This window comes from Aspergillus fijiensis, assembly GCF_003184825.1.
Source record: "Aspergillus fijiensis CBS 313.89 unplaced genomic scaffold BO72scaffold_1, whole genome shotgun sequence".
Lineage (NCBI taxonomy): Eukaryota > Fungi > Ascomycota > Eurotiomycetes > Eurotiales > Aspergillaceae > Aspergillus > Aspergillus fijiensis.
Window position 1 is genome coordinate 49952 of NW_024468977.1, and position 17776 is coordinate 67727.

At 53.4% G+C, this 17776-nt stretch overlaps 8 protein-coding genes across 8 annotated transcripts; 5 read left to right on the top strand and 3 right to left on the bottom strand.

Annotated features, from left to right (window-relative positions):
• Nucleotides 1-201: 201 nt before the first annotated feature.
• Nucleotides 202-2847, top strand: BO72DRAFT_418518 (putative mRNA splicing protein (Prp39); the record flags this gene model as incomplete). The annotated part of the gene is made up of 4 exons (XM_040942634.1): nt 202-471; nt 559-774; nt 831-934; nt 1476-2847. Exons 1-4 carry the CDS (start codon nt 403-405, stop codon nt 2845-2847), a joined length of 1761 nt encoding a protein of 586 aa, XP_040806520.1. The 5' UTR covers nt 202-402.
• A 732-nt stretch (nt 2848-3579) lies between these two features.
• On the top strand, nt 3580-5745 carry BO72DRAFT_523315 (cytochrome P450). The gene is made up of 3 exons (XM_040949774.1): nt 3580-4348; nt 4452-4905; nt 4990-5745. Exons 1-3 carry the CDS (start codon nt 3694-3696, stop codon nt 5657-5659), a joined length of 1779 nt encoding a protein of 592 aa, XP_040806521.1. The 5' UTR covers nt 3580-3693; the 3' UTR covers nt 5660-5745.
• A 227-nt stretch (nt 5746-5972) lies between these two features.
• On the top strand, nt 5973-8695 carry prp28 (mRNA splicing protein PRP28). Its single transcript, XM_040942635.1, has 3 exons — nt 5973-6323; nt 6378-8374; nt 8472-8695. The coding sequence occupies exons 1-3, from the start codon at nt 6021-6023 to the stop codon at nt 8620-8622; spliced, it is 2451 nt and encodes an 816-aa protein (XP_040806522.1). The 5' UTR covers nt 5973-6020; the 3' UTR covers nt 8623-8695.
• A 529-nt stretch (nt 8696-9224) lies between these two features.
• On the top strand, nt 9225-10094 carry BO72DRAFT_523317 (uncharacterized protein; the record flags this gene model as incomplete). The annotated part of the gene is made up of 4 exons (XM_040949775.1): nt 9225-9399; nt 9486-9564; nt 9719-10032; nt 10071-10094. Exons 1-4 carry the CDS (start codon nt 9364-9366, stop codon nt 10092-10094), a joined length of 453 nt encoding a protein of 150 aa, XP_040806523.1. The 5' UTR covers nt 9225-9363.
• Nucleotides 10095-10257: 163 nt separating this feature from the next.
• BO72DRAFT_443375 (uncharacterized protein) lies at nt 10258-11860 on the bottom strand. The gene is made up of 4 exons (XM_040943557.1): nt 11681-11860; nt 10946-11568; nt 10592-10859; nt 10258-10521 (listed from the first exon to the last, which is right to left on the bottom strand). The coding sequence occupies exons 2-4, from the start codon at nt 11518-11520 to the stop codon at nt 10312-10314; spliced, it is 1053 nt and encodes a 350-aa protein (XP_040806524.1). The 5' UTR covers nt 11521-11568; nt 11681-11860; the 3' UTR covers nt 10258-10311.
• A 901-nt stretch (nt 11861-12761) lies between these two features.
• On the top strand, nt 12762-14115 carry BO72DRAFT_452 (cutinase family protein). The gene is made up of 4 exons (XM_040945631.1): nt 12762-13018; nt 13074-13159; nt 13212-13426; nt 13504-14115. The coding sequence occupies exons 1-4, from the start codon at nt 12943-12945 to the stop codon at nt 13949-13951; spliced, it is 825 nt and encodes a 274-aa protein (XP_040806525.1). The 5' UTR covers nt 12762-12942; the 3' UTR covers nt 13952-14115.
• A 52-nt stretch (nt 14116-14167) lies between these two features.
• Nucleotides 14168-17331, bottom strand: BO72DRAFT_393603 (putative GTPase activating protein for Arf). The gene is made up of 4 exons (XM_040941950.1): nt 16810-17331; nt 16729-16745; nt 16537-16647; nt 14168-16467 (listed from the first exon to the last, which is right to left on the bottom strand). The coding sequence occupies exons 1-4, from the start codon at nt 16922-16924 to the stop codon at nt 14668-14670; spliced, it is 2043 nt and encodes a 680-aa protein (XP_040806526.1). The 5' UTR covers nt 16925-17331; the 3' UTR covers nt 14168-14667.
• BO72DRAFT_446 (uncharacterized protein) lies at nt 17033-17455 on the bottom strand. The gene has a single exon (XM_040944190.1). It carries the CDS (start codon nt 17360-17362, stop codon nt 17141-17143), a length of 222 nt encoding a protein of 73 aa, XP_040806527.1. The 5' UTR covers nt 17363-17455; the 3' UTR covers nt 17033-17140.
• Nucleotides 17456-17776: the final 321 nt, after the last annotated feature.

Here is a 17776-nt window from a genome sequence, read left to right on the forward strand (position 1 = left end):
AGAAAACAAACGGAAGCCTGAGGCAGCAGAAGGCAGCCAGAAGGTTAGTTAGATCGGGCTGGCGGAAGCGACGGGCAGAAAAATGCCCGCCCGCAGAAGGGAAACTTCAGAGAAAGCAGAAATCCGAAGAGGCTTAGTTCCGCAAGTATGTAGACTAGCAAAGGTCCAAGGTTCATCCGTCTTCGCTACTTACGCTTGTCGCCTTTCCTCCTTGCGGGATTCACCAACTTTGACTCCTTCTTCTCCACCCCCCACCCCCCCTTGTCGTCGGATCGTGTCTCTTGTTGTTGTTTTGTTGCTTTTGTTGATCTCTCCTCCTTTCTCGATTATCTCTCCCCGGATTCTTAGGAGTTTCAACTTCAAATCCGTACAACGACCACCCCCGCTCATACTGCTGCCATCATGGCGGACTACAATTATGGAGGCTCCGAGGAAGAAAATGCGGAGTTGAGGAAGCTTGAAGTTGAATTGGTATGAAGTGGTTCTCCCGTCTAGCTCTTTGCGCTCTCTGGAGGTTACTCTAGGACCCCACGAGCTGACCCTGCCTTTTCCTTCTAGCTCGATGACCCCGATAACTTCGAGACATGGGAGAAACTTGTTCGCGCTGCCGAGGCTTTGGAGGGTGGCATCAACCGCAACTCCAACCCCCAAGCTATTACCACCGTCCGCAATGTTTACGATCGCTTCCTGGCCAAGTTCCCTCTGCTGTTCGGATACTGGAAGAAGTATGCCGACCTGGAATTTTCCCTCACCGGAACCGAAGCTGCAGATATGGTACGCATGGTCACCTGCTTCCTAACGATCTGTCGGGTGGTCGCTAACAGCTACAGGTCTATGAGCGAGGTGTTGCTAGCATCTCCCCCTCGGTCGATCTCTGGACCAACTACTGCTCCTTCAAGGCCGAGACTTCTCACGACGCTGACGTGATCCGAGAGTAAGTATAACTAGAGCTGCTTTTTCCTTTCCTTGCCCTCGTAACCATGATCAACGCAGCACGGACATTGTTGTTGTGCCGAACCTGCGGGGTGCAAATCTCCGCTGGCAACAGTTCCCTCAATGATGGGTGAGATTTCACCTTACCCGGGTTCCGAAGAAAAAGAAAACTGGAGTTTACTTCTCACCCATGGCTTATTCAGGCTGTCCTATCTCCCTCCCCCCCTTTGAAAGAAGAAGTTTTGAATTATCTGATTTGACGTCTCAACCACCTTGCCCTGCACGAATATCATCGGCTGTGTTCGGTGACGCCTACTCTGCGCTCGGTGCAGAAGGAGGAAAAACAGACGTCCCCACCCACCGTTCTCACCACTTGGTTGTTCAATTGTTCGGACTCGCAGGCATTGGAAATCTGATGCTCATGTTTGCTATCCTTGCCATCTTCTCCCCTTCCTCCCCCGCATCCTCCTCCCACTCCCTCCCATTGGTCTTTGACCTTCAGCGTCGAATTGCTTGCTAACCTTTCTCTCGCTTGTGCTCAGGCTTTTTGAACGTGGTGCGAGCAGTGTCGGCTTGGACTTCTTGGCCCACCCGTTCTGGGATAAGTACATCGAGTTCGAGGAACGTGTGGAGGCCGTTGACAAGATCTTCGCCATCCTGGGTCGGGTTATCCACATCCCCATGCACCAGTATGCTCGGTACTTCGAGCGGTATAGACAATTGGCGCAAGCTCGGCCCGTTGCCGAACTGGCATCGCCCGAAACGCTGTCACAATTCCGCGCGGAGCTCGACGCCGCTGCAGGTCAGATTGCTCCCGGTGCAAAGGCCGAGGCTGAAGTTGAAAGAGATCTCCGACTGCGCGTCGATAGTCACCACCTTGAGATTTTCTCCAAGACCCAGACCGAGACCACCAAGCGTTGGACTTACGAGTCGGAGATCAAGCGTCCATACTTCCATGTTACTGAGCTGGATGAAGGTCAGCTATCGAACTGGAAGAAGTACTTGGATTTCGAGGAGTCCGAGGGATCTTATGCTCGTATTCAGTTCCTGTACGAGAGGTGTCTCGTGACTTGCGCTCACTACGATGAATTCTGGCAGCGTTATGCCCGCTGGATGGCCGCTCAGCCCGGCAAGGATGAGGAAGTCCGCATTATCTACCAACGTGCAAGCTGCTTGTACGTGCCTATTGCCAACCCGACAACGCGGCTGCAGTATGCCTATTTCGAGGAGATGAGCGACCGCGTGGATGTTGCCAAGGAAATTCACGAGGCCATCCTGATTCATCTGCCCAACCACGTGGAGACGATAGTGTCTTTGGCCAACATGTCGCGTCGCCACGGCGGACTTGAAGCTGCCATTGAGGTGTACAAGACTCAGCTTGACTCGCCACAGTGTGACCTCGCCACAAAGGCGGCTCTCGTCGCGGAATGGGCTCGCCTTCTGTGGAAGATCAAGGGCTCGTCCGAAGAGGCTCGTCAAGTCTATCAGAAGAACCAGCAATACTACCTGGACAGCCGTCCGTTCTGGACGAGTTATCTTCACTTCGAAATCGATCAGCCCACGAGTTCGACCTCCGAAACGGTCCAATACGAGCGCATCAAGCAAGTCGTCGATGAAATTCGGACCAAGAGTTCCCTTCCCGCTCAAGCAGTGCGAGAGCTTGTGCAAGTCTACATGGTTTATCTCCTGGAACGCGGCACCAAGGATGCGGCGAAGGAGTACATGACCCTTGACCGGGAGGTCCACGGGCCTGCCTCGGTTTCGCACATGCAGGCTACTGAGGCGGCGGCAGCACCAGCCCCGGTGGCAGCCGCCCCGGTGACCCCAGCGACGGCGGAAGTAGTTGTTCCTACACCCCAAGCCAACCCTTATGCTGGTTACTACCAGCAGGCGCCTGTCAACGGCGACGCGTGAGCTCTTCCCCAGACTCACTATATCAGCCTGAGCTTGCCATAGCCCAGGTCTGTTAACTCCTGATATCCCTTTTACGGTGGTTGGTCTCCCTTTTCCCAATCCAGGCCGGCAACGGCTTGTCGATGTGTAGAACAATAGCCCCTCAATCTATTTCCCCAACCTATTTTATTGATTATGCAGCTTTCAGCGACTCAGGCGTGTTGAGGGAGGGAGGAGCAAGTGATCTGTCCAGTTGGGGGCAAACGAATCAGCCTGCTCTCTGACTGCTTCCCAACGATTTCATGTGAAACTGGGTGGCCTATTATGAGAATTGGACACTGTCTCCATTGTATTCTAATGCGTAGGTAGCTTTAACTTTTTACTTTTCCTCTTATAACCCTAACCACCAATGCAAATGACCGTGTTGTGAATGTCCAGCTTCCAGGTCAGCTCCTCGACTCAGTGCCTTACCACAGACCCTTGGGATCGAATAATTAGCAAGTGGATCCATGCCCAGTATTACCGAACCATCCAATGACAGAGCTGATTTCTTCTCGTAATCTACTTGAATAAGATATTTATGTGTGATTGGGCCAAGCTGGCAAGTTCAGCCTCAGCTAATAGACTTAGTAGACTTCAAGGTTAGTAACTGAAAGTCAGCTCGAGTTCCCATGCTTATGATAGGCCCCCCACCGTTGTAGGAGGGTCGGGATTATCGATTAGTGCTGGAGATGGCGCTGTCAATTTGCGACATGAGAAACTATTTAGAATCCTTCTCTCGTATCTTCTTCCCTCAGTATCTTTCCCTAATGTTTTTCTTTTTCCAGAAGGGGTCATCGCGAAGAGAGACCAATTAACACAACGTCAATGATGGCCGTGTCAATCGACCTGGCTGACCTCACCAGACAGCATGGCCCTCTTCTTGCCTTGGCTGGCGTGAGCGTCCATCTCCTCTATTGGATCCGTGGGGAACGCAACAACAAAGAGATCCGTACCTGGTTGTTGTGGCATGTGATTGTGAATATCGCCCTTATGGGCTTCATTGTGGTGAACACCCACCCGCAGCAGTCTCCCTGGAGTATCGGCGCATTCGTCCGCGGTCTCTCCGCGATATCTGCACTGAACCTCTGCTTCTACGCTCCTCTTTTCGCCTCCATTCTGATCTACCGGGCGTTCTTCCACCGCCTCCGTCGTTTCCCAGGCCCAGTCGCCCTGAAGCTATCGAAGCTCGTAGCGGCGTATGGCAACATCGGAAAGGAGCGAGACTTTGAGCGCATCTGGGATCTCCACAAGCAGTATGGCGATATCGTCCGAACGGGGCCCCAGGAACTCAGCGTCTTGTCGGCCGACGCAATCGAGGTCATCTACGGCGCGTCGAGTCGGTGTACCCGGGCCATCTGGTATGATCGCTTAAAAGCCGCGGGCGATTTCTCCGAGGACTTTGCCGTGTTTCATATGCGAGATCCGGTGGCCCATACGCAGCGCAGAAAGGCGCTCTGGGATAAGGCGTTCAATATTCGAGGTTTGTGTGTCCTGCTTGTCTCTTTTCGCATTAAGAGTGATCAATGAGAGATGGGCCGAGGATCGAAGTGAGGGTGTGCTGACTTTTTGCTACTGAACTTTAGCTCTCAAGTCCTATCAGCCTGTGGTCGTCAAGACCACGGACCGGTTTCTCGATGCTCTACGTCAGCGAGCTGGTCAAGTGGTCTCTGGTCCGGATACAATGCAGTTGCTAAGTTATGACCTCATGGGCCTCATTGGCTGGGGGTATTCGTTCGAGAACATTGAGAACTGGAAGCTCAATCCGGCACTGCACTTTGTGAGGCAGGTCACTGCCGGCCAGCGGATCATCTCGCAGGCGCCGTGGCTGATGAGTCTTCTGGTTAACCTGCCTGGAGCAGATTCGCCGCTTCAGCGTTACGGCGCGTGGATCGAGGCGCGGATCCGGGAGAAGATGCAACGTTTGCATACGCCGGAACATGAGGCTACTGATGCGATGAGTAAGATGATGCCGGCGATGGTGAATTTGTCGAGGTCAGCACTGTATAGTGAGGGGGAGTTGATGGTCATTGCCGGAGGGTATGTTTCCTACCCCTAAATTGCTGCATATGTCTTTCCCAGGACTATTGGGAGAGAGATAATACGGATCTGACTCGACAATAGAGACACTACGGCCACCACCATGGCGACTGTGATCTTTCACCTCGCACGCAGCCCTCTTGTTCAACGCAAGCTCCAAGCGGAGCTCGACGAAGCTGCACAGCGTCTTCGAGAGCAAAGCAACGATCAAGAGAATGACTCGGAGCCTGAAGCCTCATACTACCGCTCTATCACTTCTCTTCCTTATCTTAACGCCTGTATCAATGAAGCCCTCCGCCTCCAGCCCCCTGTCCCTGGAGAAATCCCACGCAAAACGCCCCCCGAGGGTATTCACGTCCCATTGCCTACTTCTACCACCGCATCCTCATCTTCATCAACAACCACCGTCTTCATCCCGGGCGACACGATTATCAGCGTCCCTGTTCTCCCCGTCCAGCGAGACCCCCGGAACTATGTCCGTCCCGAGGAATTCATTCCCGAGCGCTGGACTGGCGAAGAGCCAGAGCTGACGCTGAAAAAGTCAGCCTTCATGCCGTTTGTCGCAGGTGCATATACCTGCGCTGGCAGAGGGCTGGCCTACATCGAGATGCGGATTGTGTTGGCGAAGTTGTTCAAGAGGTTTCAAGTAAAGCTTGCAGAGGGGGAGGATGGGACGCGGTTCTTGAGGGAGACAAAAGATTGCCATGTCGTGCACCTGGGAGACTTTGAGGTTGTTTATGAGGAGAGACGCTGAGCTGCCTGGTTACTTCGTTTACTGGGTTCGTTTTGCATTTGTTGGTGTAGGTGCTGAGAGGTGCTTCGTTCTGGTCAAATATCGAGCTGTAAATAGTAATACATTGAGGAATTTGGTCAAGAATAAAAGTCTTCATCTATATGCAACTCGCATCAGGTAGGTATTCATGATAAAAACAATAGCTGGTGACTGTATACTTCAACATACTCTGCACGTGACTGACTGCGGTCCCAGCTTCCTTGCGCGTCCGTAGAAATTCTAGACTCCGCGGCGCCGCTTGCCGCCTTTGATAGTCGGTCATATCAAACGCCTACCAGCGGCGTGCTGTATTTCCTCCCTCTTTCTATCTCCACAACTCACCATGGATGGTATAATCACTAACGGTTCGTTGGAGACTCCCCCTCCTCCTATGCCACCTCCAGAACCCATCGAACGGCCTCCTTCTCCTCCCCCGCCTCCAGAGGACTCCTCCGCTCCTCCTCCGCCGCCAGACACGTCCGCACCTCCGCCACCGCCGGAGGACCTTCCACCTGCTCCGCCGCCAGAGCCAGAATCCAAGAAGAAGAAAGTCGGATGGGGTGCCCCGAAACGACCAGCTGCAATACCTCTGAGTGTTGAAGAGCTAGTGCGCAAGAAAAGAGAAGCTGATGCTGCAGCTGCCAAGGTAGATTTCACTCGGGCTTCGTTTAAATCAAGCTACACAGCTAACAATCCCCAGCCCAAATTTCTGTCGAAGAAGGAACGAGAAAAGATTGCCCTTGAGAAGCGTCAAAAGGAAGTCGAAGCTGCGCGCAGACTCAAGACAGATCAGACGTCCTCCGAGACGATCGACAACACATCCTCCAACCGCTCATCAGAGTCCCGCCACAATGACAACTCCCGCTCGATCCCCACCGGTCCACGAGCCATGCGCAACTCTTCCGATGCACCCAACGCGCCGGCTTCGATGCGCAACACCAAGAACTACGATCTCTCGCCGCCCCCTCCCCCTAAATCGATGTCGTATGGCTTGACCAGCGGCCCTGGCAAACAACATAAGAACAGAAGAGGCGCCGTGGATGACGCTGAGGAGGAACAAGCAGCACAAGCCGCGCTTATCAAGCAACGGTACATGGGCGCCGACCAGACGTCGAATTTCTCCGCGAAGAAGAAGCGCAAGCGCACGACGGATCGCAAATTCAACTTCGAGTGGAATGCTGAGGAAGACACTAGCGGCGACTACAACCCGCTCTACAAACACCGACACGAAGCCAATTTCTTCGGCCGTGGCCGTCTGGCTGGCTTCGGCGACGATGTGGCTGACGCAGTGGCCAAGACCTACGCGCGGGCTTTAGAGGACCGCGACCGCGAAGCTGGCAGCATCCGCGCGCGCGAAATCCTGGAGATGGAGCGCCGTCGCCGCGAAGAGAGTACCCGCAACCAGCTGGACAAGCACTGGTCCGAGAAGAAGCTCGAACATATGCGCGAGCGCGATTGGCGTATCTTCAAGGAAGATTTCAACATTAGTACCAAGGGTGGGAGCGTGCCCAACCCAATGCGCTCGTGGGATGAATCGGGACTTCCCTCGCGGCTACTGGAGCTTATCGGCCAGGTTGGCTATAAAGAACCCACTCCTATCCAGCGTGCGGCTATTCCCATCGCGATGCAGAATCGCGACCTCATCGGTGTGGCTGTCACTGGTTCCGGTAAAACGGCGGCATTCCTTCTCCCACTTCTCTGCTACATTGCGGAGCTTCCTCGGATTGACGAATTCGAATGGCGCAAAAACGACGGACCCTACGCTATTGTGCTGGCACCGACTCGTGAATTGGCGCAACAGATCGAGATTGAAGCCAAGAAGTTCACCCAACCGCTTGGCTTCAACGTCGTCAGTATCGTCGGTGGACACTCGTTCGAGGAACAGGCCTACAGTCTCCGTGATGGTGCGGAGATCATTATCGCTACGCCTGGTCGTCTTGTCGACTGTATCGAGCGCCGGATGCTCGTCCTCAGTCAATGTTGCTACGTGATCATGGATGAAGCCGATCGGATGATCGATCTGGGTTTCGAAGAGCCTGTCAACAAAATCCTGGATGCCTTGCCTGTTACCAACGAGAAGCCGGACACCGAGGAGGCCGAGAACTCCATTGCAATGAGCCGCCATATCAACTCGAATCAACCGTCCCATCTCCAACGCTACCGTCAAACAATGATGTACACGGCCACCATGCCTTCAGCCGTCGAACGCATCGCCCGCAAATACCTCCGCCGTCCGGCCATTGTGACCATTGGTAGTGCCGGTGAAGCCGTCGATACAGTCGAGCAGCGCGTGGAACTGATCGCAGGAGAAGACAAGCGCAAGAAACGCCTCGGCGAGATCCTGTCGTCAGGCGATTTCCGGCCTCCGATTATTGTGTTCGTCAACATCAAGCGCAATTGCGATGCCATTGCTCGGGAGATCAAACAGTGGGGCTTCTCGTCTGTCACTTTGCACGGTAGTAAGACGCAAGAACAGCGTGAGGCGGCGCTGGCATCCGTTCGGAACGGGTCGACCGATGTGTTGGTGGCGACCGACCTGGCGGGTAGAGGTATCGATGTGCCAGATGTCAGTCTGGTCATTAACTTCAACATGGCGACGAGTATCGAGAGTTACACGCATCGTATTGGCCGTACGGGTCGTGCTGGAAAGAGTGGTGTTGCCATCACCTTCCTCGGGAACGAGGATTCCGACGTTATGTATGTTCCTTCTTCTCCATGTTCTTCCAGTTCTTGTCAGATACCTCGTCTTCAGCTTGGTATCCCCCCACTTCGTTTACTGACTTGTCCTCTGCAGGTACGACCTCAAACAGATGCTCATCAAGTCGCCTATCTCCCGGGTTCCCGAGGAGCTTCGCAAGCACGAGGCGGCGCAGTCCAAGCCGACGCGAGGCATGCCCAAGAAGATCGAGGAAAGTACGGGAAATGCTGGCAAGGGTGGGTGGTAGTTCAATGTTCCCAGAGTGGGTGGGAAGACAATATACCTTACTATATCATACTTTATCCTTACGCATATCAACCACGTCAAATGTGTAGAGCCGCAGCCCCGATAGAGCTGGGGTATGCGCACCTATTTATCATTATCTGTGAAATTTTTCACATCTCCTACCGCTACATCTCTTATTGATGTCTACAGACTCAAGCCAACCTTGAAAGGTACAGTACATTTATGCATCACATTTGAACTCAACAGACACACGCCTGAACCTCATAGTCAGGGTTGAGTAGATCCTCACGAACAACGTATCAGGCGATAGGACCTTGTTTTTTGAGCTGAAGTACCAGTGGTTTTGACAAGCGCAGACAGACTTCTCATCGAGAAAGACACTTTTAAGACACAGCAAACACTCCCCGTTGTCTTGCCAGTAATTCTACCCTCCCAACTCCCAACTCAGCTATCTTTCACATCTGCAACATTCACCACCAGCAAATGACACCAACCATCCAGCCAACCTTCTCGAGTCCAAGAAACACAAAACCATAAATCTCCTCTCCCTACCCTTCTTCTATCTTTCTCTTTTCCTCCCACTCTCCACATCCCCCAACCATCTTTCTTCATCCCTCCCCGCACGATACTACCCTCTACACAACCCAAGGACAAGAACCCGAACCTCAACCTCGACCACAACAACACCTACAAATACAAACACACGTAACTCAAATCCAAGACCAAGCAACAAGATCTCAAAATGCCGGTGCAATGGACCTCCGAAGCCGACGCAAAGGTCTTACACCCCCCCCCCTTCTCTTTCCCCGCTGAATATCCTTACCATGCATGCATACAACTAACGCCTCTATCCCGAAAATCCAGCTCTTCGTCGGCGTCCTCAACCAATGCCACGGCCAACTGAAACTTGACTCCCAGAAACTGGCCCAGCACATGGGGGGAGGTATGTTTTTCTTTCACCTCAATTTGACTTAAGTCTCTTTCCTTCTCTATTCTTCGTTTCCCTCATTCCGCTTCCACATGCGCCGCCGTCCCCCCCCCCAGCTTTTCCCTCTGGAATATGCCCAAACTAGCAACCCCACTAACTACTTGAAAAGACTGCACCGCCTGCGCCATCGAACAACGCATAGCCAAGCTCAAGAGACATGCTAAAGCCCTCGGCTCGAACTCCACCGATACAACCCCTATCACGACCCCGGCTAAGAAGAATGGAGCAGCCACCACCACCACCGCCGATGCGGAGACTCCCACCAAGCCCAAGCGTAAGGCCGGGACTGGGGGTGGGGACCACGCGAATGGTGCGGTGCCGAAGAAGGCGGCCAAGAAGGCGAAGGTGAAGGTGCAGGTGCAGGAGGAAGGGGTTGGGGAGGAGGGGTTTGGGTTTTTCAAGCTGGAGAAGGATTTGGGCGGGGTGAAGAAGGAGGAGGAGGATGGGGCTATGGCTTGAAGAGTCTTGAGGATGATGGCTCTTGATATTTGATGGGATTTATTGGGGGATGTGCTACTGGGGTTTCGGGATTGGAATTTGGGGTTTCCTGAACTTACGTGAAGGAATAACGTAAAATGGCATGGGGAATGAGGATTTGTTCTTCTTGTGTTCATATTTCCAAGCAGAATGGATTTTTATCAAGGTTTGCTTTACATGGAGCGGGAGATTCACATAATCATATCGCACATTGATAGCTATTGGCTACACTTCCCGAATCCGTTTTTTGTAGGCTTTGGTATCCCCGATAGGCCTGCTGGCCATGTAAAGCAAGAACAAGGGGATGTTCTTCTCGCGAAGTTCTCGCGTGGTGAAGTCGTAGAGATGGCTCTTGCGGATCACCAGGTCTTCGCCGTCGAAGTGCGCCTGGAGTATTCTCGCTTGGCGCTGTCTCATGCATGATATCATGTTGATCTATATCAAAGGCGTGAGTGGTTCAGCCTGTGAGAGGTCTATGAGAGCTAGTCACAAAGAAGTCTCCTACCGGGATGATCGTATGCTCCTTCAGAGCCGCTCGACTCAGCCGTGTCCTCATAATGCCCACCAGGGCCAGGACTTCGGTGCGCAGCAACTTCTCCTCCGGAGCTACCTTGTGCGTCACGATGAGACTGACATGGGGATGTCCCTTGCGCGCACACCACGCCTCCTCGAACTTGAGGTCCGCCGCGTGCGGAGCCCCCGGCCCCGTGTCCGGATCCGCCGAGGCGCTGAAGTCCATGTACCGCGATCGAATGATGCCACCTTCAAAGGTTCTGTGAGAGGCTCCCTCCGTTTGTCCCCACTATCAGCAATGCTAAGTCGTTGCAAGAAATCAAATATGTAAGTTCACTTAGCTGACCCCTCAGTCCACAGCGAGAACTGCTCCAATGTATCACGGCCCAGTGGGCCCTCGCGCAGGTACTCGAGGAATTCGTCCGCGAGGACCGCACTCAGGAAGCCGTCCTGGTCGGTCCCCTTCCGGTCGAAGCGCGCCCAGAGCTTCTCCTTGACTCGGGCGCTCTCCCGGGTGGTGGGGTCCGTCATGTCGACCGGGTGAGCCTCGAGGCGCCGCAGCGGCCACGGGTGGAAGTATACGGCTTCGTCTGTCTCTTCGGGTAAGAGCCCATCTGGGCGGAGAGGGAGCTCGACGCAGTCGATCCCGAGGTCCCTGGCTTCGGATTCGGAAAAAGACTGCAACTGTGACGCTTGGACCCGGCGGTGGAGTTCTCGCAGATGCGCGCGGGTGGTGTTGCGCGCCTTGTGATGCATCTCCTCGGTGGAATTGCGCGCCACGGCCGGTGGTGGTGGTGGTCGCTGGCGCTGGCGCTGTCGCCGTGCCTTGGGGTCCGGGGGTCGGGCCCGGCGCTCTAATCTCGCTGGTGACTGTTGGTCTCGCGAGACCAGAAACCTTGCGCAGATGCACTTGATCGGCATTCTTCTTGTATCAAGTTTAGTGCAGGTGGTGGTTGGCTGCGGAACGCCCTACGCTAGTTGTCAGACAGAGCAGTAGATTAATTCATTCCTATAACGCTAGCGAGGAATAAATTGATACTTGACAAGACTACTCCGCTCGTTGATTGGTATAGGCACCGACCTTACGCAACACTGTGTTCCAACGCGCAGCGCGCAGGCAATGGATCTCGAAAGCAAATGGAAATAGGTTTTTAGACTTCTGCTAGTCTTCCAGAAGAATGTTCAACAGTGTGGCTATCAAACCACCAATTTCAATAGCAAAGTTGATTCGGAGAGTATACAAAGTTGATGTCAGTTGATGGTATTTGCTGTCAGCCTAAACAGGAAGGGATGATGCTTCACCAAGCAAAGCAAGCATAGCTGGTCACGGGACATGCCGCCTACACCAACACTCGAACACTCGACCACTCATCCATCCACCGGCCATTTCTCAATCCAGGATATCTTTCTCACTCCAGTTACTGTCTCTGTGTCTCTGACTGTGCTGACTATGATTCTCTGGCTTCATTCGAGGTCTCGTATTCTCCTTCGGCTTGCTCCATCAATGGCCGTGCAATGCTCCATAACATACCTCGGCATCGGAAATCCAACCGGGCTCTACTCTTCGATACGTCACATTACTCATTAACCTCAAACTGATCAGTCTACACTCCCCCAAGGGATCAAAAATGCCGATCAAGGATCACTAGCGAACCATAGATCAGCTTTTAAGGGTTTACTTCGGATATGTATTCTGGAACAAACGCCCTGTTCCTGATCAGAATGCCATCATCGGCCGCGTTTGGTTCTATCCCCGTGCACACACTATTATGTACGAGTCATAGACTAGACCCTGATCGCTCGTCTCAATTTCGAGACCCCGACACCAAAGCCATGCACATGGCCAGAGAAAATATCGGTGCCTGGCAGACCCAGGCGGCTTGGCCGGCGGACTTTTCTACCACCAGCGGACCCAGATCTACCCCCCGACCCAAAAATTGGCCCGGTGCTGAAACACGCCGTTGGCCGTCGAGCGAATAGCCTCATCCACCGATTTCGGACAAGCCACACGTTCAGGGTCTGTTCAGGGTCCTCGGTAGCGTACATCCGTGGTTGCCAACCGTATCAAGGAGGTGGTCCGTGTTTTTTCTTTCTTCTCATGGGGGACTGTTGAACTGTCTGCGACAGTATGAAACGAGAATCGTGCATGAAACAAGCTACACATCCAGAAAATTCATTCTATCTCGGCATCCAAGGAAAAAACATCTCGACGACATGTGAACTAGTCCCAATCATGGGGATATGGGAAACTTGCATAAATAGGTTCGGGATGGAACCTGGTCTGGTTGATGCTTGAGTGATTCGAAAGGCACCCCCAGTCCCAACAGCACCCAACCACCCACGATGAAGCTTCCATTGTTCTTCCTCGGCCTCATGGGCCTTGCAGCGGCCACCCCAATGGGTCTTGAGACCCGTCAATGTATGGTTTCGCTGCTTCATCCTTCCTTCGGACATCAGTGCTAAGCATGCTGCAGTCAGTTCTGGAAACGAACTCCGCGACGGCTCTTGCAAGCCCATCATCTTCATCTTTGCGCGCGCATCTACGGAGCCGGGTCTCCTTGTAAGCCACACCTCTCTACCCCTTCTATCTGTACTCTAGCTAACAGTAACAGGGTATCTCAACTGGTCCGGCCGTTTGCAACAACCTGAAGATGGCCAAGGCCGGCCAAGTCCTCTGCCAGGGCGTCGGTCCCGCCTACACAGCCGATCTGGTGTCCAACGCCCTGCCCGGTAACACTTCCCCAGCGGCCATCAGCGAAGCAAAATCTCTCTTCAACCTTGCTGCATCCAAGTGTCCCAACAGTCAAATCCTGGCCGGTGGATATAGGTAAGCCCGCTCATTCACCACTCGATCAAAACCACCCTCCCAATAACGTATACTAACGACAAATCCGATCTATATAGTCAAGGAACAGCGGTGATGGATGACTCCATTAAGGAGCTTGACGACAGCGTCAAAGACAAAATCAAGGGCGTGGTCCTCTTCGGCTACACCCGGAATGCCCAGGAACACGGCCAGATCCAGAACTTCCCCAAGGACAAGGTCAAGATCTACTGCGCCGCCGGCGACATGGTCTGCGATGGCACGCTGCTCGTGCTTCCCGCGCACTTCTCGTACATTGCCAACACCGGCGAGGCCTCGCAGTGGTTGGAGTCGCAGCTGGGAACCACCTCTACGTCCACTACGTCGTCCGGGACAACTGGCTCGAGCACCAGCAGCGGAAGCTCCGAGTCATCCGCCGCTTCTTCAGGATCCTCCGGGCTGTCTGGGCTTGGCGGGCTGAGCTCGCTCTTCGGTGGCGGTAGCAGTGGGTCGAGTGACAGCTCGAGCGGACTGGGATCGTTCTTGTAAGCGATTTCCAGTCATCCCGGTGAGGAAGTAGGACGTTCAAGCGGGGAAGTTGGGATAGGGAAGCTTGTGGTCAACGATTGGGTGTTGGGATGGCTGGGAAATCTTCTCGAGGCGTTCTGTTTCTTCTTCTTATTCTTCCTGTCCTTCATTCCTTTCTCAAGCTCTGACCTATTGAGTGATTTTCTGGTTAGATTAGATGATAGCAGGTTCTATCTTGAATGATAACATATTAGAAAAGAACTTTGGACTGGCTAAAGCAGATCAGTAAAGTACTCCGTACAGTATATGACTATCGTCCTTCCTGAACCCGAGCAGTACTTGCCATGGTCAAATAACCATCAACTCGCTCGCGAAGAGAAACGCACGAGTCACAGACATTGCAATTCCAGCCCGGAGCAACCGAACTCCGACATTGAGCTTTTCTTGGTCCATTTCAACTCTATGTAACAATCTGACCGATTTTGTAGAAATAAAAAAAAGAAAAAGTATATACCGCTCTGTCAACGACAGCGTCATCATACAGTTACTATATATCGCCTCAAGAACGCCATGAATGATGCAACACAGGTACACACATCCAAAGGAAGAAGTAAAAAGAAAAAAAAAAGAATCCCCGGATTAGGGCAAAGAAGAGATGTAATATATACGCTCAAGAAAAGATAGGGGGAAAAACAACCGCAAAGAACACATGAAAAGCTGAAGCGGAATCGAGATGTCTAGCCGTAGCGTGCACTCAGGCTGGCGAACGCGTCCGGGCTGTGGCGGCCACTCTGGAAGCCATTGATGTCCACACTTTGCTGGCTCATATGACCGCGAGGAAACCCGCCTGCTGACGTCGCAGGGCGGTTGTTCATTGCGAAACCTGCCGTGGGCTGTGGAGCAGCTTGGGGCATAGTAGCCATTTGGTACGGTGCAGCAGGGGCTACTGGAGCAGCGGCTGGAGCGGTGGTGAAGAAGGGGTTCCGTGTCCCTGTCGCTTGGGGATCGGTGGCGCCGGGCTGTTGGAAGGTAGGTGCGGGTTGTTGATAGTGGGACGGTTGTGGCGGGTTCATCGGGACTGATTGGGCTGGGTTGACGGCCGCGGAGGGCTGTTGGGTTTGGGGGTGTTCGGGGATCGTAGGGGGTTGGGGAGAGAGGTTATACAGTGCAAGAATGCTGTTCTTGTCGACACGGGCTGTGTGCTGCGGATACAGATGCTGGGCAGGCATCTGGTACCCGTACTGCGCTGGAGCGGGATATCCTGCACTCTGCGGCGTGGGCGGCGCATTCATCATCTGGTACGGGTTCATGGAGGTTTGCCCTAGTTGCGTGGGCGGCACTTGGAGCTGGGGCTGCGCTTGCGGCTGCGGCTGCGGCTGCGGCTGCGGCTGTTGCTGTTGCTGCTGGAATGGCGAAGGCTGGCCAAATGGCGACGTCGCAGACATGATAGGCATGGTGTTCGCATGTCGCGGAGGTCCAAATGGACCGGCTGACGCCTGGTTTTGCGCCTGCATGGATGGTTGTTGTGATGGAGCCTGTCCGAAGAAGGGGTTGCTTGATCCCATGTTGGGGTTGGGGCTCGCACCCGGAGTGGTCAGGCTGGCCTGCGGCTGAGCTCCGATTTGGAAGAAGGGGTTGTGGCTACCGTCCAATATCTGTGGGGATGCGACGTATCCACCTTGGTTCAGGGTGGAAGCTGCGGGAGGCGCCTGCTGATAAAGAGGCTGAGGAAGTGAGGACTGTCTGTACGGGTAGCCTCCAGTAGAGTGCGGAAACAAGGGCTGAGCGACCTGCAGGCCCTGAAACGACTGCTCAAGCGGCTGCATAGAGGCCGACTGAGGCAACTGTTGCTGTTGCTGCTGCTGTAGTGGTTGCGGTTGCGGCTGTGCATCGAAAGGGTTGAAGTTGCTGCTGGGCTGCGCTGCTGGCCTTGAGTCTAATTGATCGAAGGGATTACCGAATTTGGAGGAATCGACGCTAGGAGTAGAAGCAGAAGCAGAAGCAGGTGGTCGCACCACAGAACCGTTGCCCTCTCCCAGCCTCATCAACGTCTCAATGGTCTTATCAAGGTTCCCATTCAATTCGCGGAGAGCAATGGCATTCCGACGCTCATTTGTGAACCCCATATCCCTCAGGGTAGCCAGTTTCGAGTCGAACGACGGATCCCCCGAAGCCTTCCTTGCACCTAGCGCCGGCGAAGGTGAATCGAATCTGTCCGATTGAGGAGAGGAGGCGCTGCGGTTGGAGATGCGGTTGAGATTCGTTGCGGATGAGGCCGAACGAAGGCCGAAGCCAAACGGCCTGGCGGGCTTTGGAGGCAAGGGAGGCGGCGACCCCTCCGGAGACCTATCATACCCCGAGTCATGACGACTCGGAGGCTTCTGTTTGCTCTCGTCTAGAGACCGATGCTGGTACTTCTGCCGGATGAATCGCTCCATGCACGAGTCGGACTCATCGACGTCGGTCGGGACGGGTGGCTTCACGTTCTTAGGATTGAATATTTTGTTCATGATGTTGTTGCCGTGCGATTTCATATTCTAGCATCCACCAAACCCATCACGAGTCAGACCAGGACAACTTGGGCTGGTGGGGTAGCTCTCACTCACATCGACTTGGTCGTCCGTCCACGAGTCCATGCTCAAAGACTTGACCTTGGAAATATGCGTGCCAAGCTTCCGATGTAGGGCCGCGCATCGCATACAAAGAAAGATGCCTATCTGTATCCGATCTAGTCAATATACCAAGTCCTTAATCGGGGGGGGGCTCGAATCCGTGCATAGATCGGTCGTGGTACGTACGTTCCAACTAGCCCAGCCTGGATTTCACAAGATTTATTAGCATCACATTGTGACGGGACGTTTGCAGGTCTTGATGCTCACCAGGATTCATAGCCTGGCAATCAGCGCATCGATCGTTGCCAGGAACCGACCGGATGAGATCCTGCAATGCCCGCTCATTGCGGTATTGCTGCCGCTTGCTAATGCCTCCCACCATGGTCGCACGATGCCCAAAAGGCAACGAACTATATTGTGCAAGTAGATTGACGGGCTCCAAGTTTCTGAGAGCCAAGAATAAAAGAGTTTGTGGTCGTAAACTTGCAGGGGTATTCCGTAGAGATAAAAGTCTCAGGTGAATGCACGAGCCGAGCTTCCGGAACGGGGAATTCGGGGGAAGAAGAAGAAGACACTCAGGCGGCGAGATCAAGCATATTTACACAATCAGCATCCAGGACATAAGCCGAAGAAGAGCCGTATGAATTGAGAGAAAAGATATTAGAATAGCAAAAAAAGATAGAAGAGGTGGGGGGAGGGGAGGTAATAGACTGAGTAAAGATGAGGTGAGAGGAGAGAGCCGACGGAGGGAGAAAGTGGCCAGGGATGAATAATGAATGAATGAAGATGTGGGGAGGAAAGTTGGGATGGTGGATTCCATTTCCTCGAAGTCGTGCTCTTGTCTCTCCTCTCTACTACTAACTACTAACTAACTAGTTAATGTTAACTACTCTTCCGTAATCATCAATGCAGATTACGGTAGTCACTTAAAACCAATTCAATAATGATTGACAGACTGACTGACTGATTGAAAAGCATCTAGACTGCAACTACTCGAGGTTTCATAAGCAGCCAGCCTCGTTCGGTCCTGCATCCGGAGTTCAAGACGGCGCCCGCCGATGCATCCATCCATCCATCCATCCATCCATCCATCCATGCAATGCTTGCTGCTTGTTTCTCTTGCTCCATTGTCAAGAGTCAGGGGCAAGCAGCCCCCAACTGGACAATAGACCCAGTTTTCCAAAGAACGGGCCACAATCGTTCTATTTTCAGCGCCATTGGCATTATCCCCCCA

Bases quoted from the DNA above. Each gene is read 5' to 3' on its own strand.
- BO72DRAFT_523315 (XM_040949774.1), top strand. From the start codon at position 3,694: ATGATGGCCGTGTCAATCGACCTGGCTGACCTCACCAGACAGCATGGC. The intron at 4,349-4,451 runs GTTTGTGTGTCC...ACTGAACTTTAG, and splicing joins TAAGGCGTTCAATATTCGAG to CTCTCAAGTCCTATCAGCCT. The intron at 4,906-4,989 runs GTATGTTTCCTA...ACTCGACAATAG, and splicing joins TTGATGGTCATTGCCGGAGG to AGACACTACGGCCACCACCA.
- BO72DRAFT_446 (XM_040944190.1), bottom strand. From the start codon at position 17,362: ATGGAATCCACCATCCCAACTTTCCTCCCCACATCTTCATTCATTCAT.
- prp28 (XM_040942635.1), top strand. From the start codon at position 6,021: ATGGATGGTATAATCACTAACGGTTCGTTGGAGACTCCCCCTCCTCCT. The intron at 6,324-6,377 runs GTAGATTTCACT...AACAATCCCCAG, and splicing joins CTGATGCTGCAGCTGCCAAG to CCCAAATTTCTGTCGAAGAA. The intron at 8,375-8,471 runs GTATGTTCCTTC...TGTCCTCTGCAG, and splicing joins AACGAGGATTCCGACGTTAT to GTACGACCTCAAACAGATGC.
- BO72DRAFT_452 (XM_040945631.1), top strand. From the start codon at position 12,943: ATGAAGCTTCCATTGTTCTTCCTCGGCCTCATGGGCCTTGCAGCGGCC. The intron at 13,019-13,073 runs GTATGGTTTCGC...AGCATGCTGCAG, and splicing joins GGGTCTTGAGACCCGTCAAT to TCAGTTCTGGAAACGAACTC. The intron at 13,427-13,503 runs GTAAGCCCGCTC...CGATCTATATAG, and splicing joins ATCCTGGCCGGTGGATATAG to TCAAGGAACAGCGGTGATGG.
- BO72DRAFT_393603 (XM_040941950.1), bottom strand. From the start codon at position 16,924: ATGGTGGGAGGCATTAGCAAGCGGCAGCAATACCGCAATGAGCGGGCA. The intron at 16,468-16,536 runs GTGAGTGAGAGC...GGTGGATGCTAG, and splicing joins GGACGGACGACCAAGTCGAT to AATATGAAATCGCACGGCAA.
- BO72DRAFT_443375 (XM_040943557.1), bottom strand. From the start codon at position 11,520: ATGCCGATCAAGTGCATCTGCGCAAGGTTTCTGGTCTCGCGAGACCAA. The intron at 10,860-10,945 runs GTCAGCTAAGTG...AGCCTCTCACAG, and splicing joins TTCTCGCTGTGGACTGAGGG to AACCTTTGAAGGTGGCATCA. The intron at 10,522-10,591 runs GTAGGAGACTTC...CCTTTGATATAG, and splicing joins AGGAGCATACGATCATCCCG to ATCAACATGATATCATGCAT.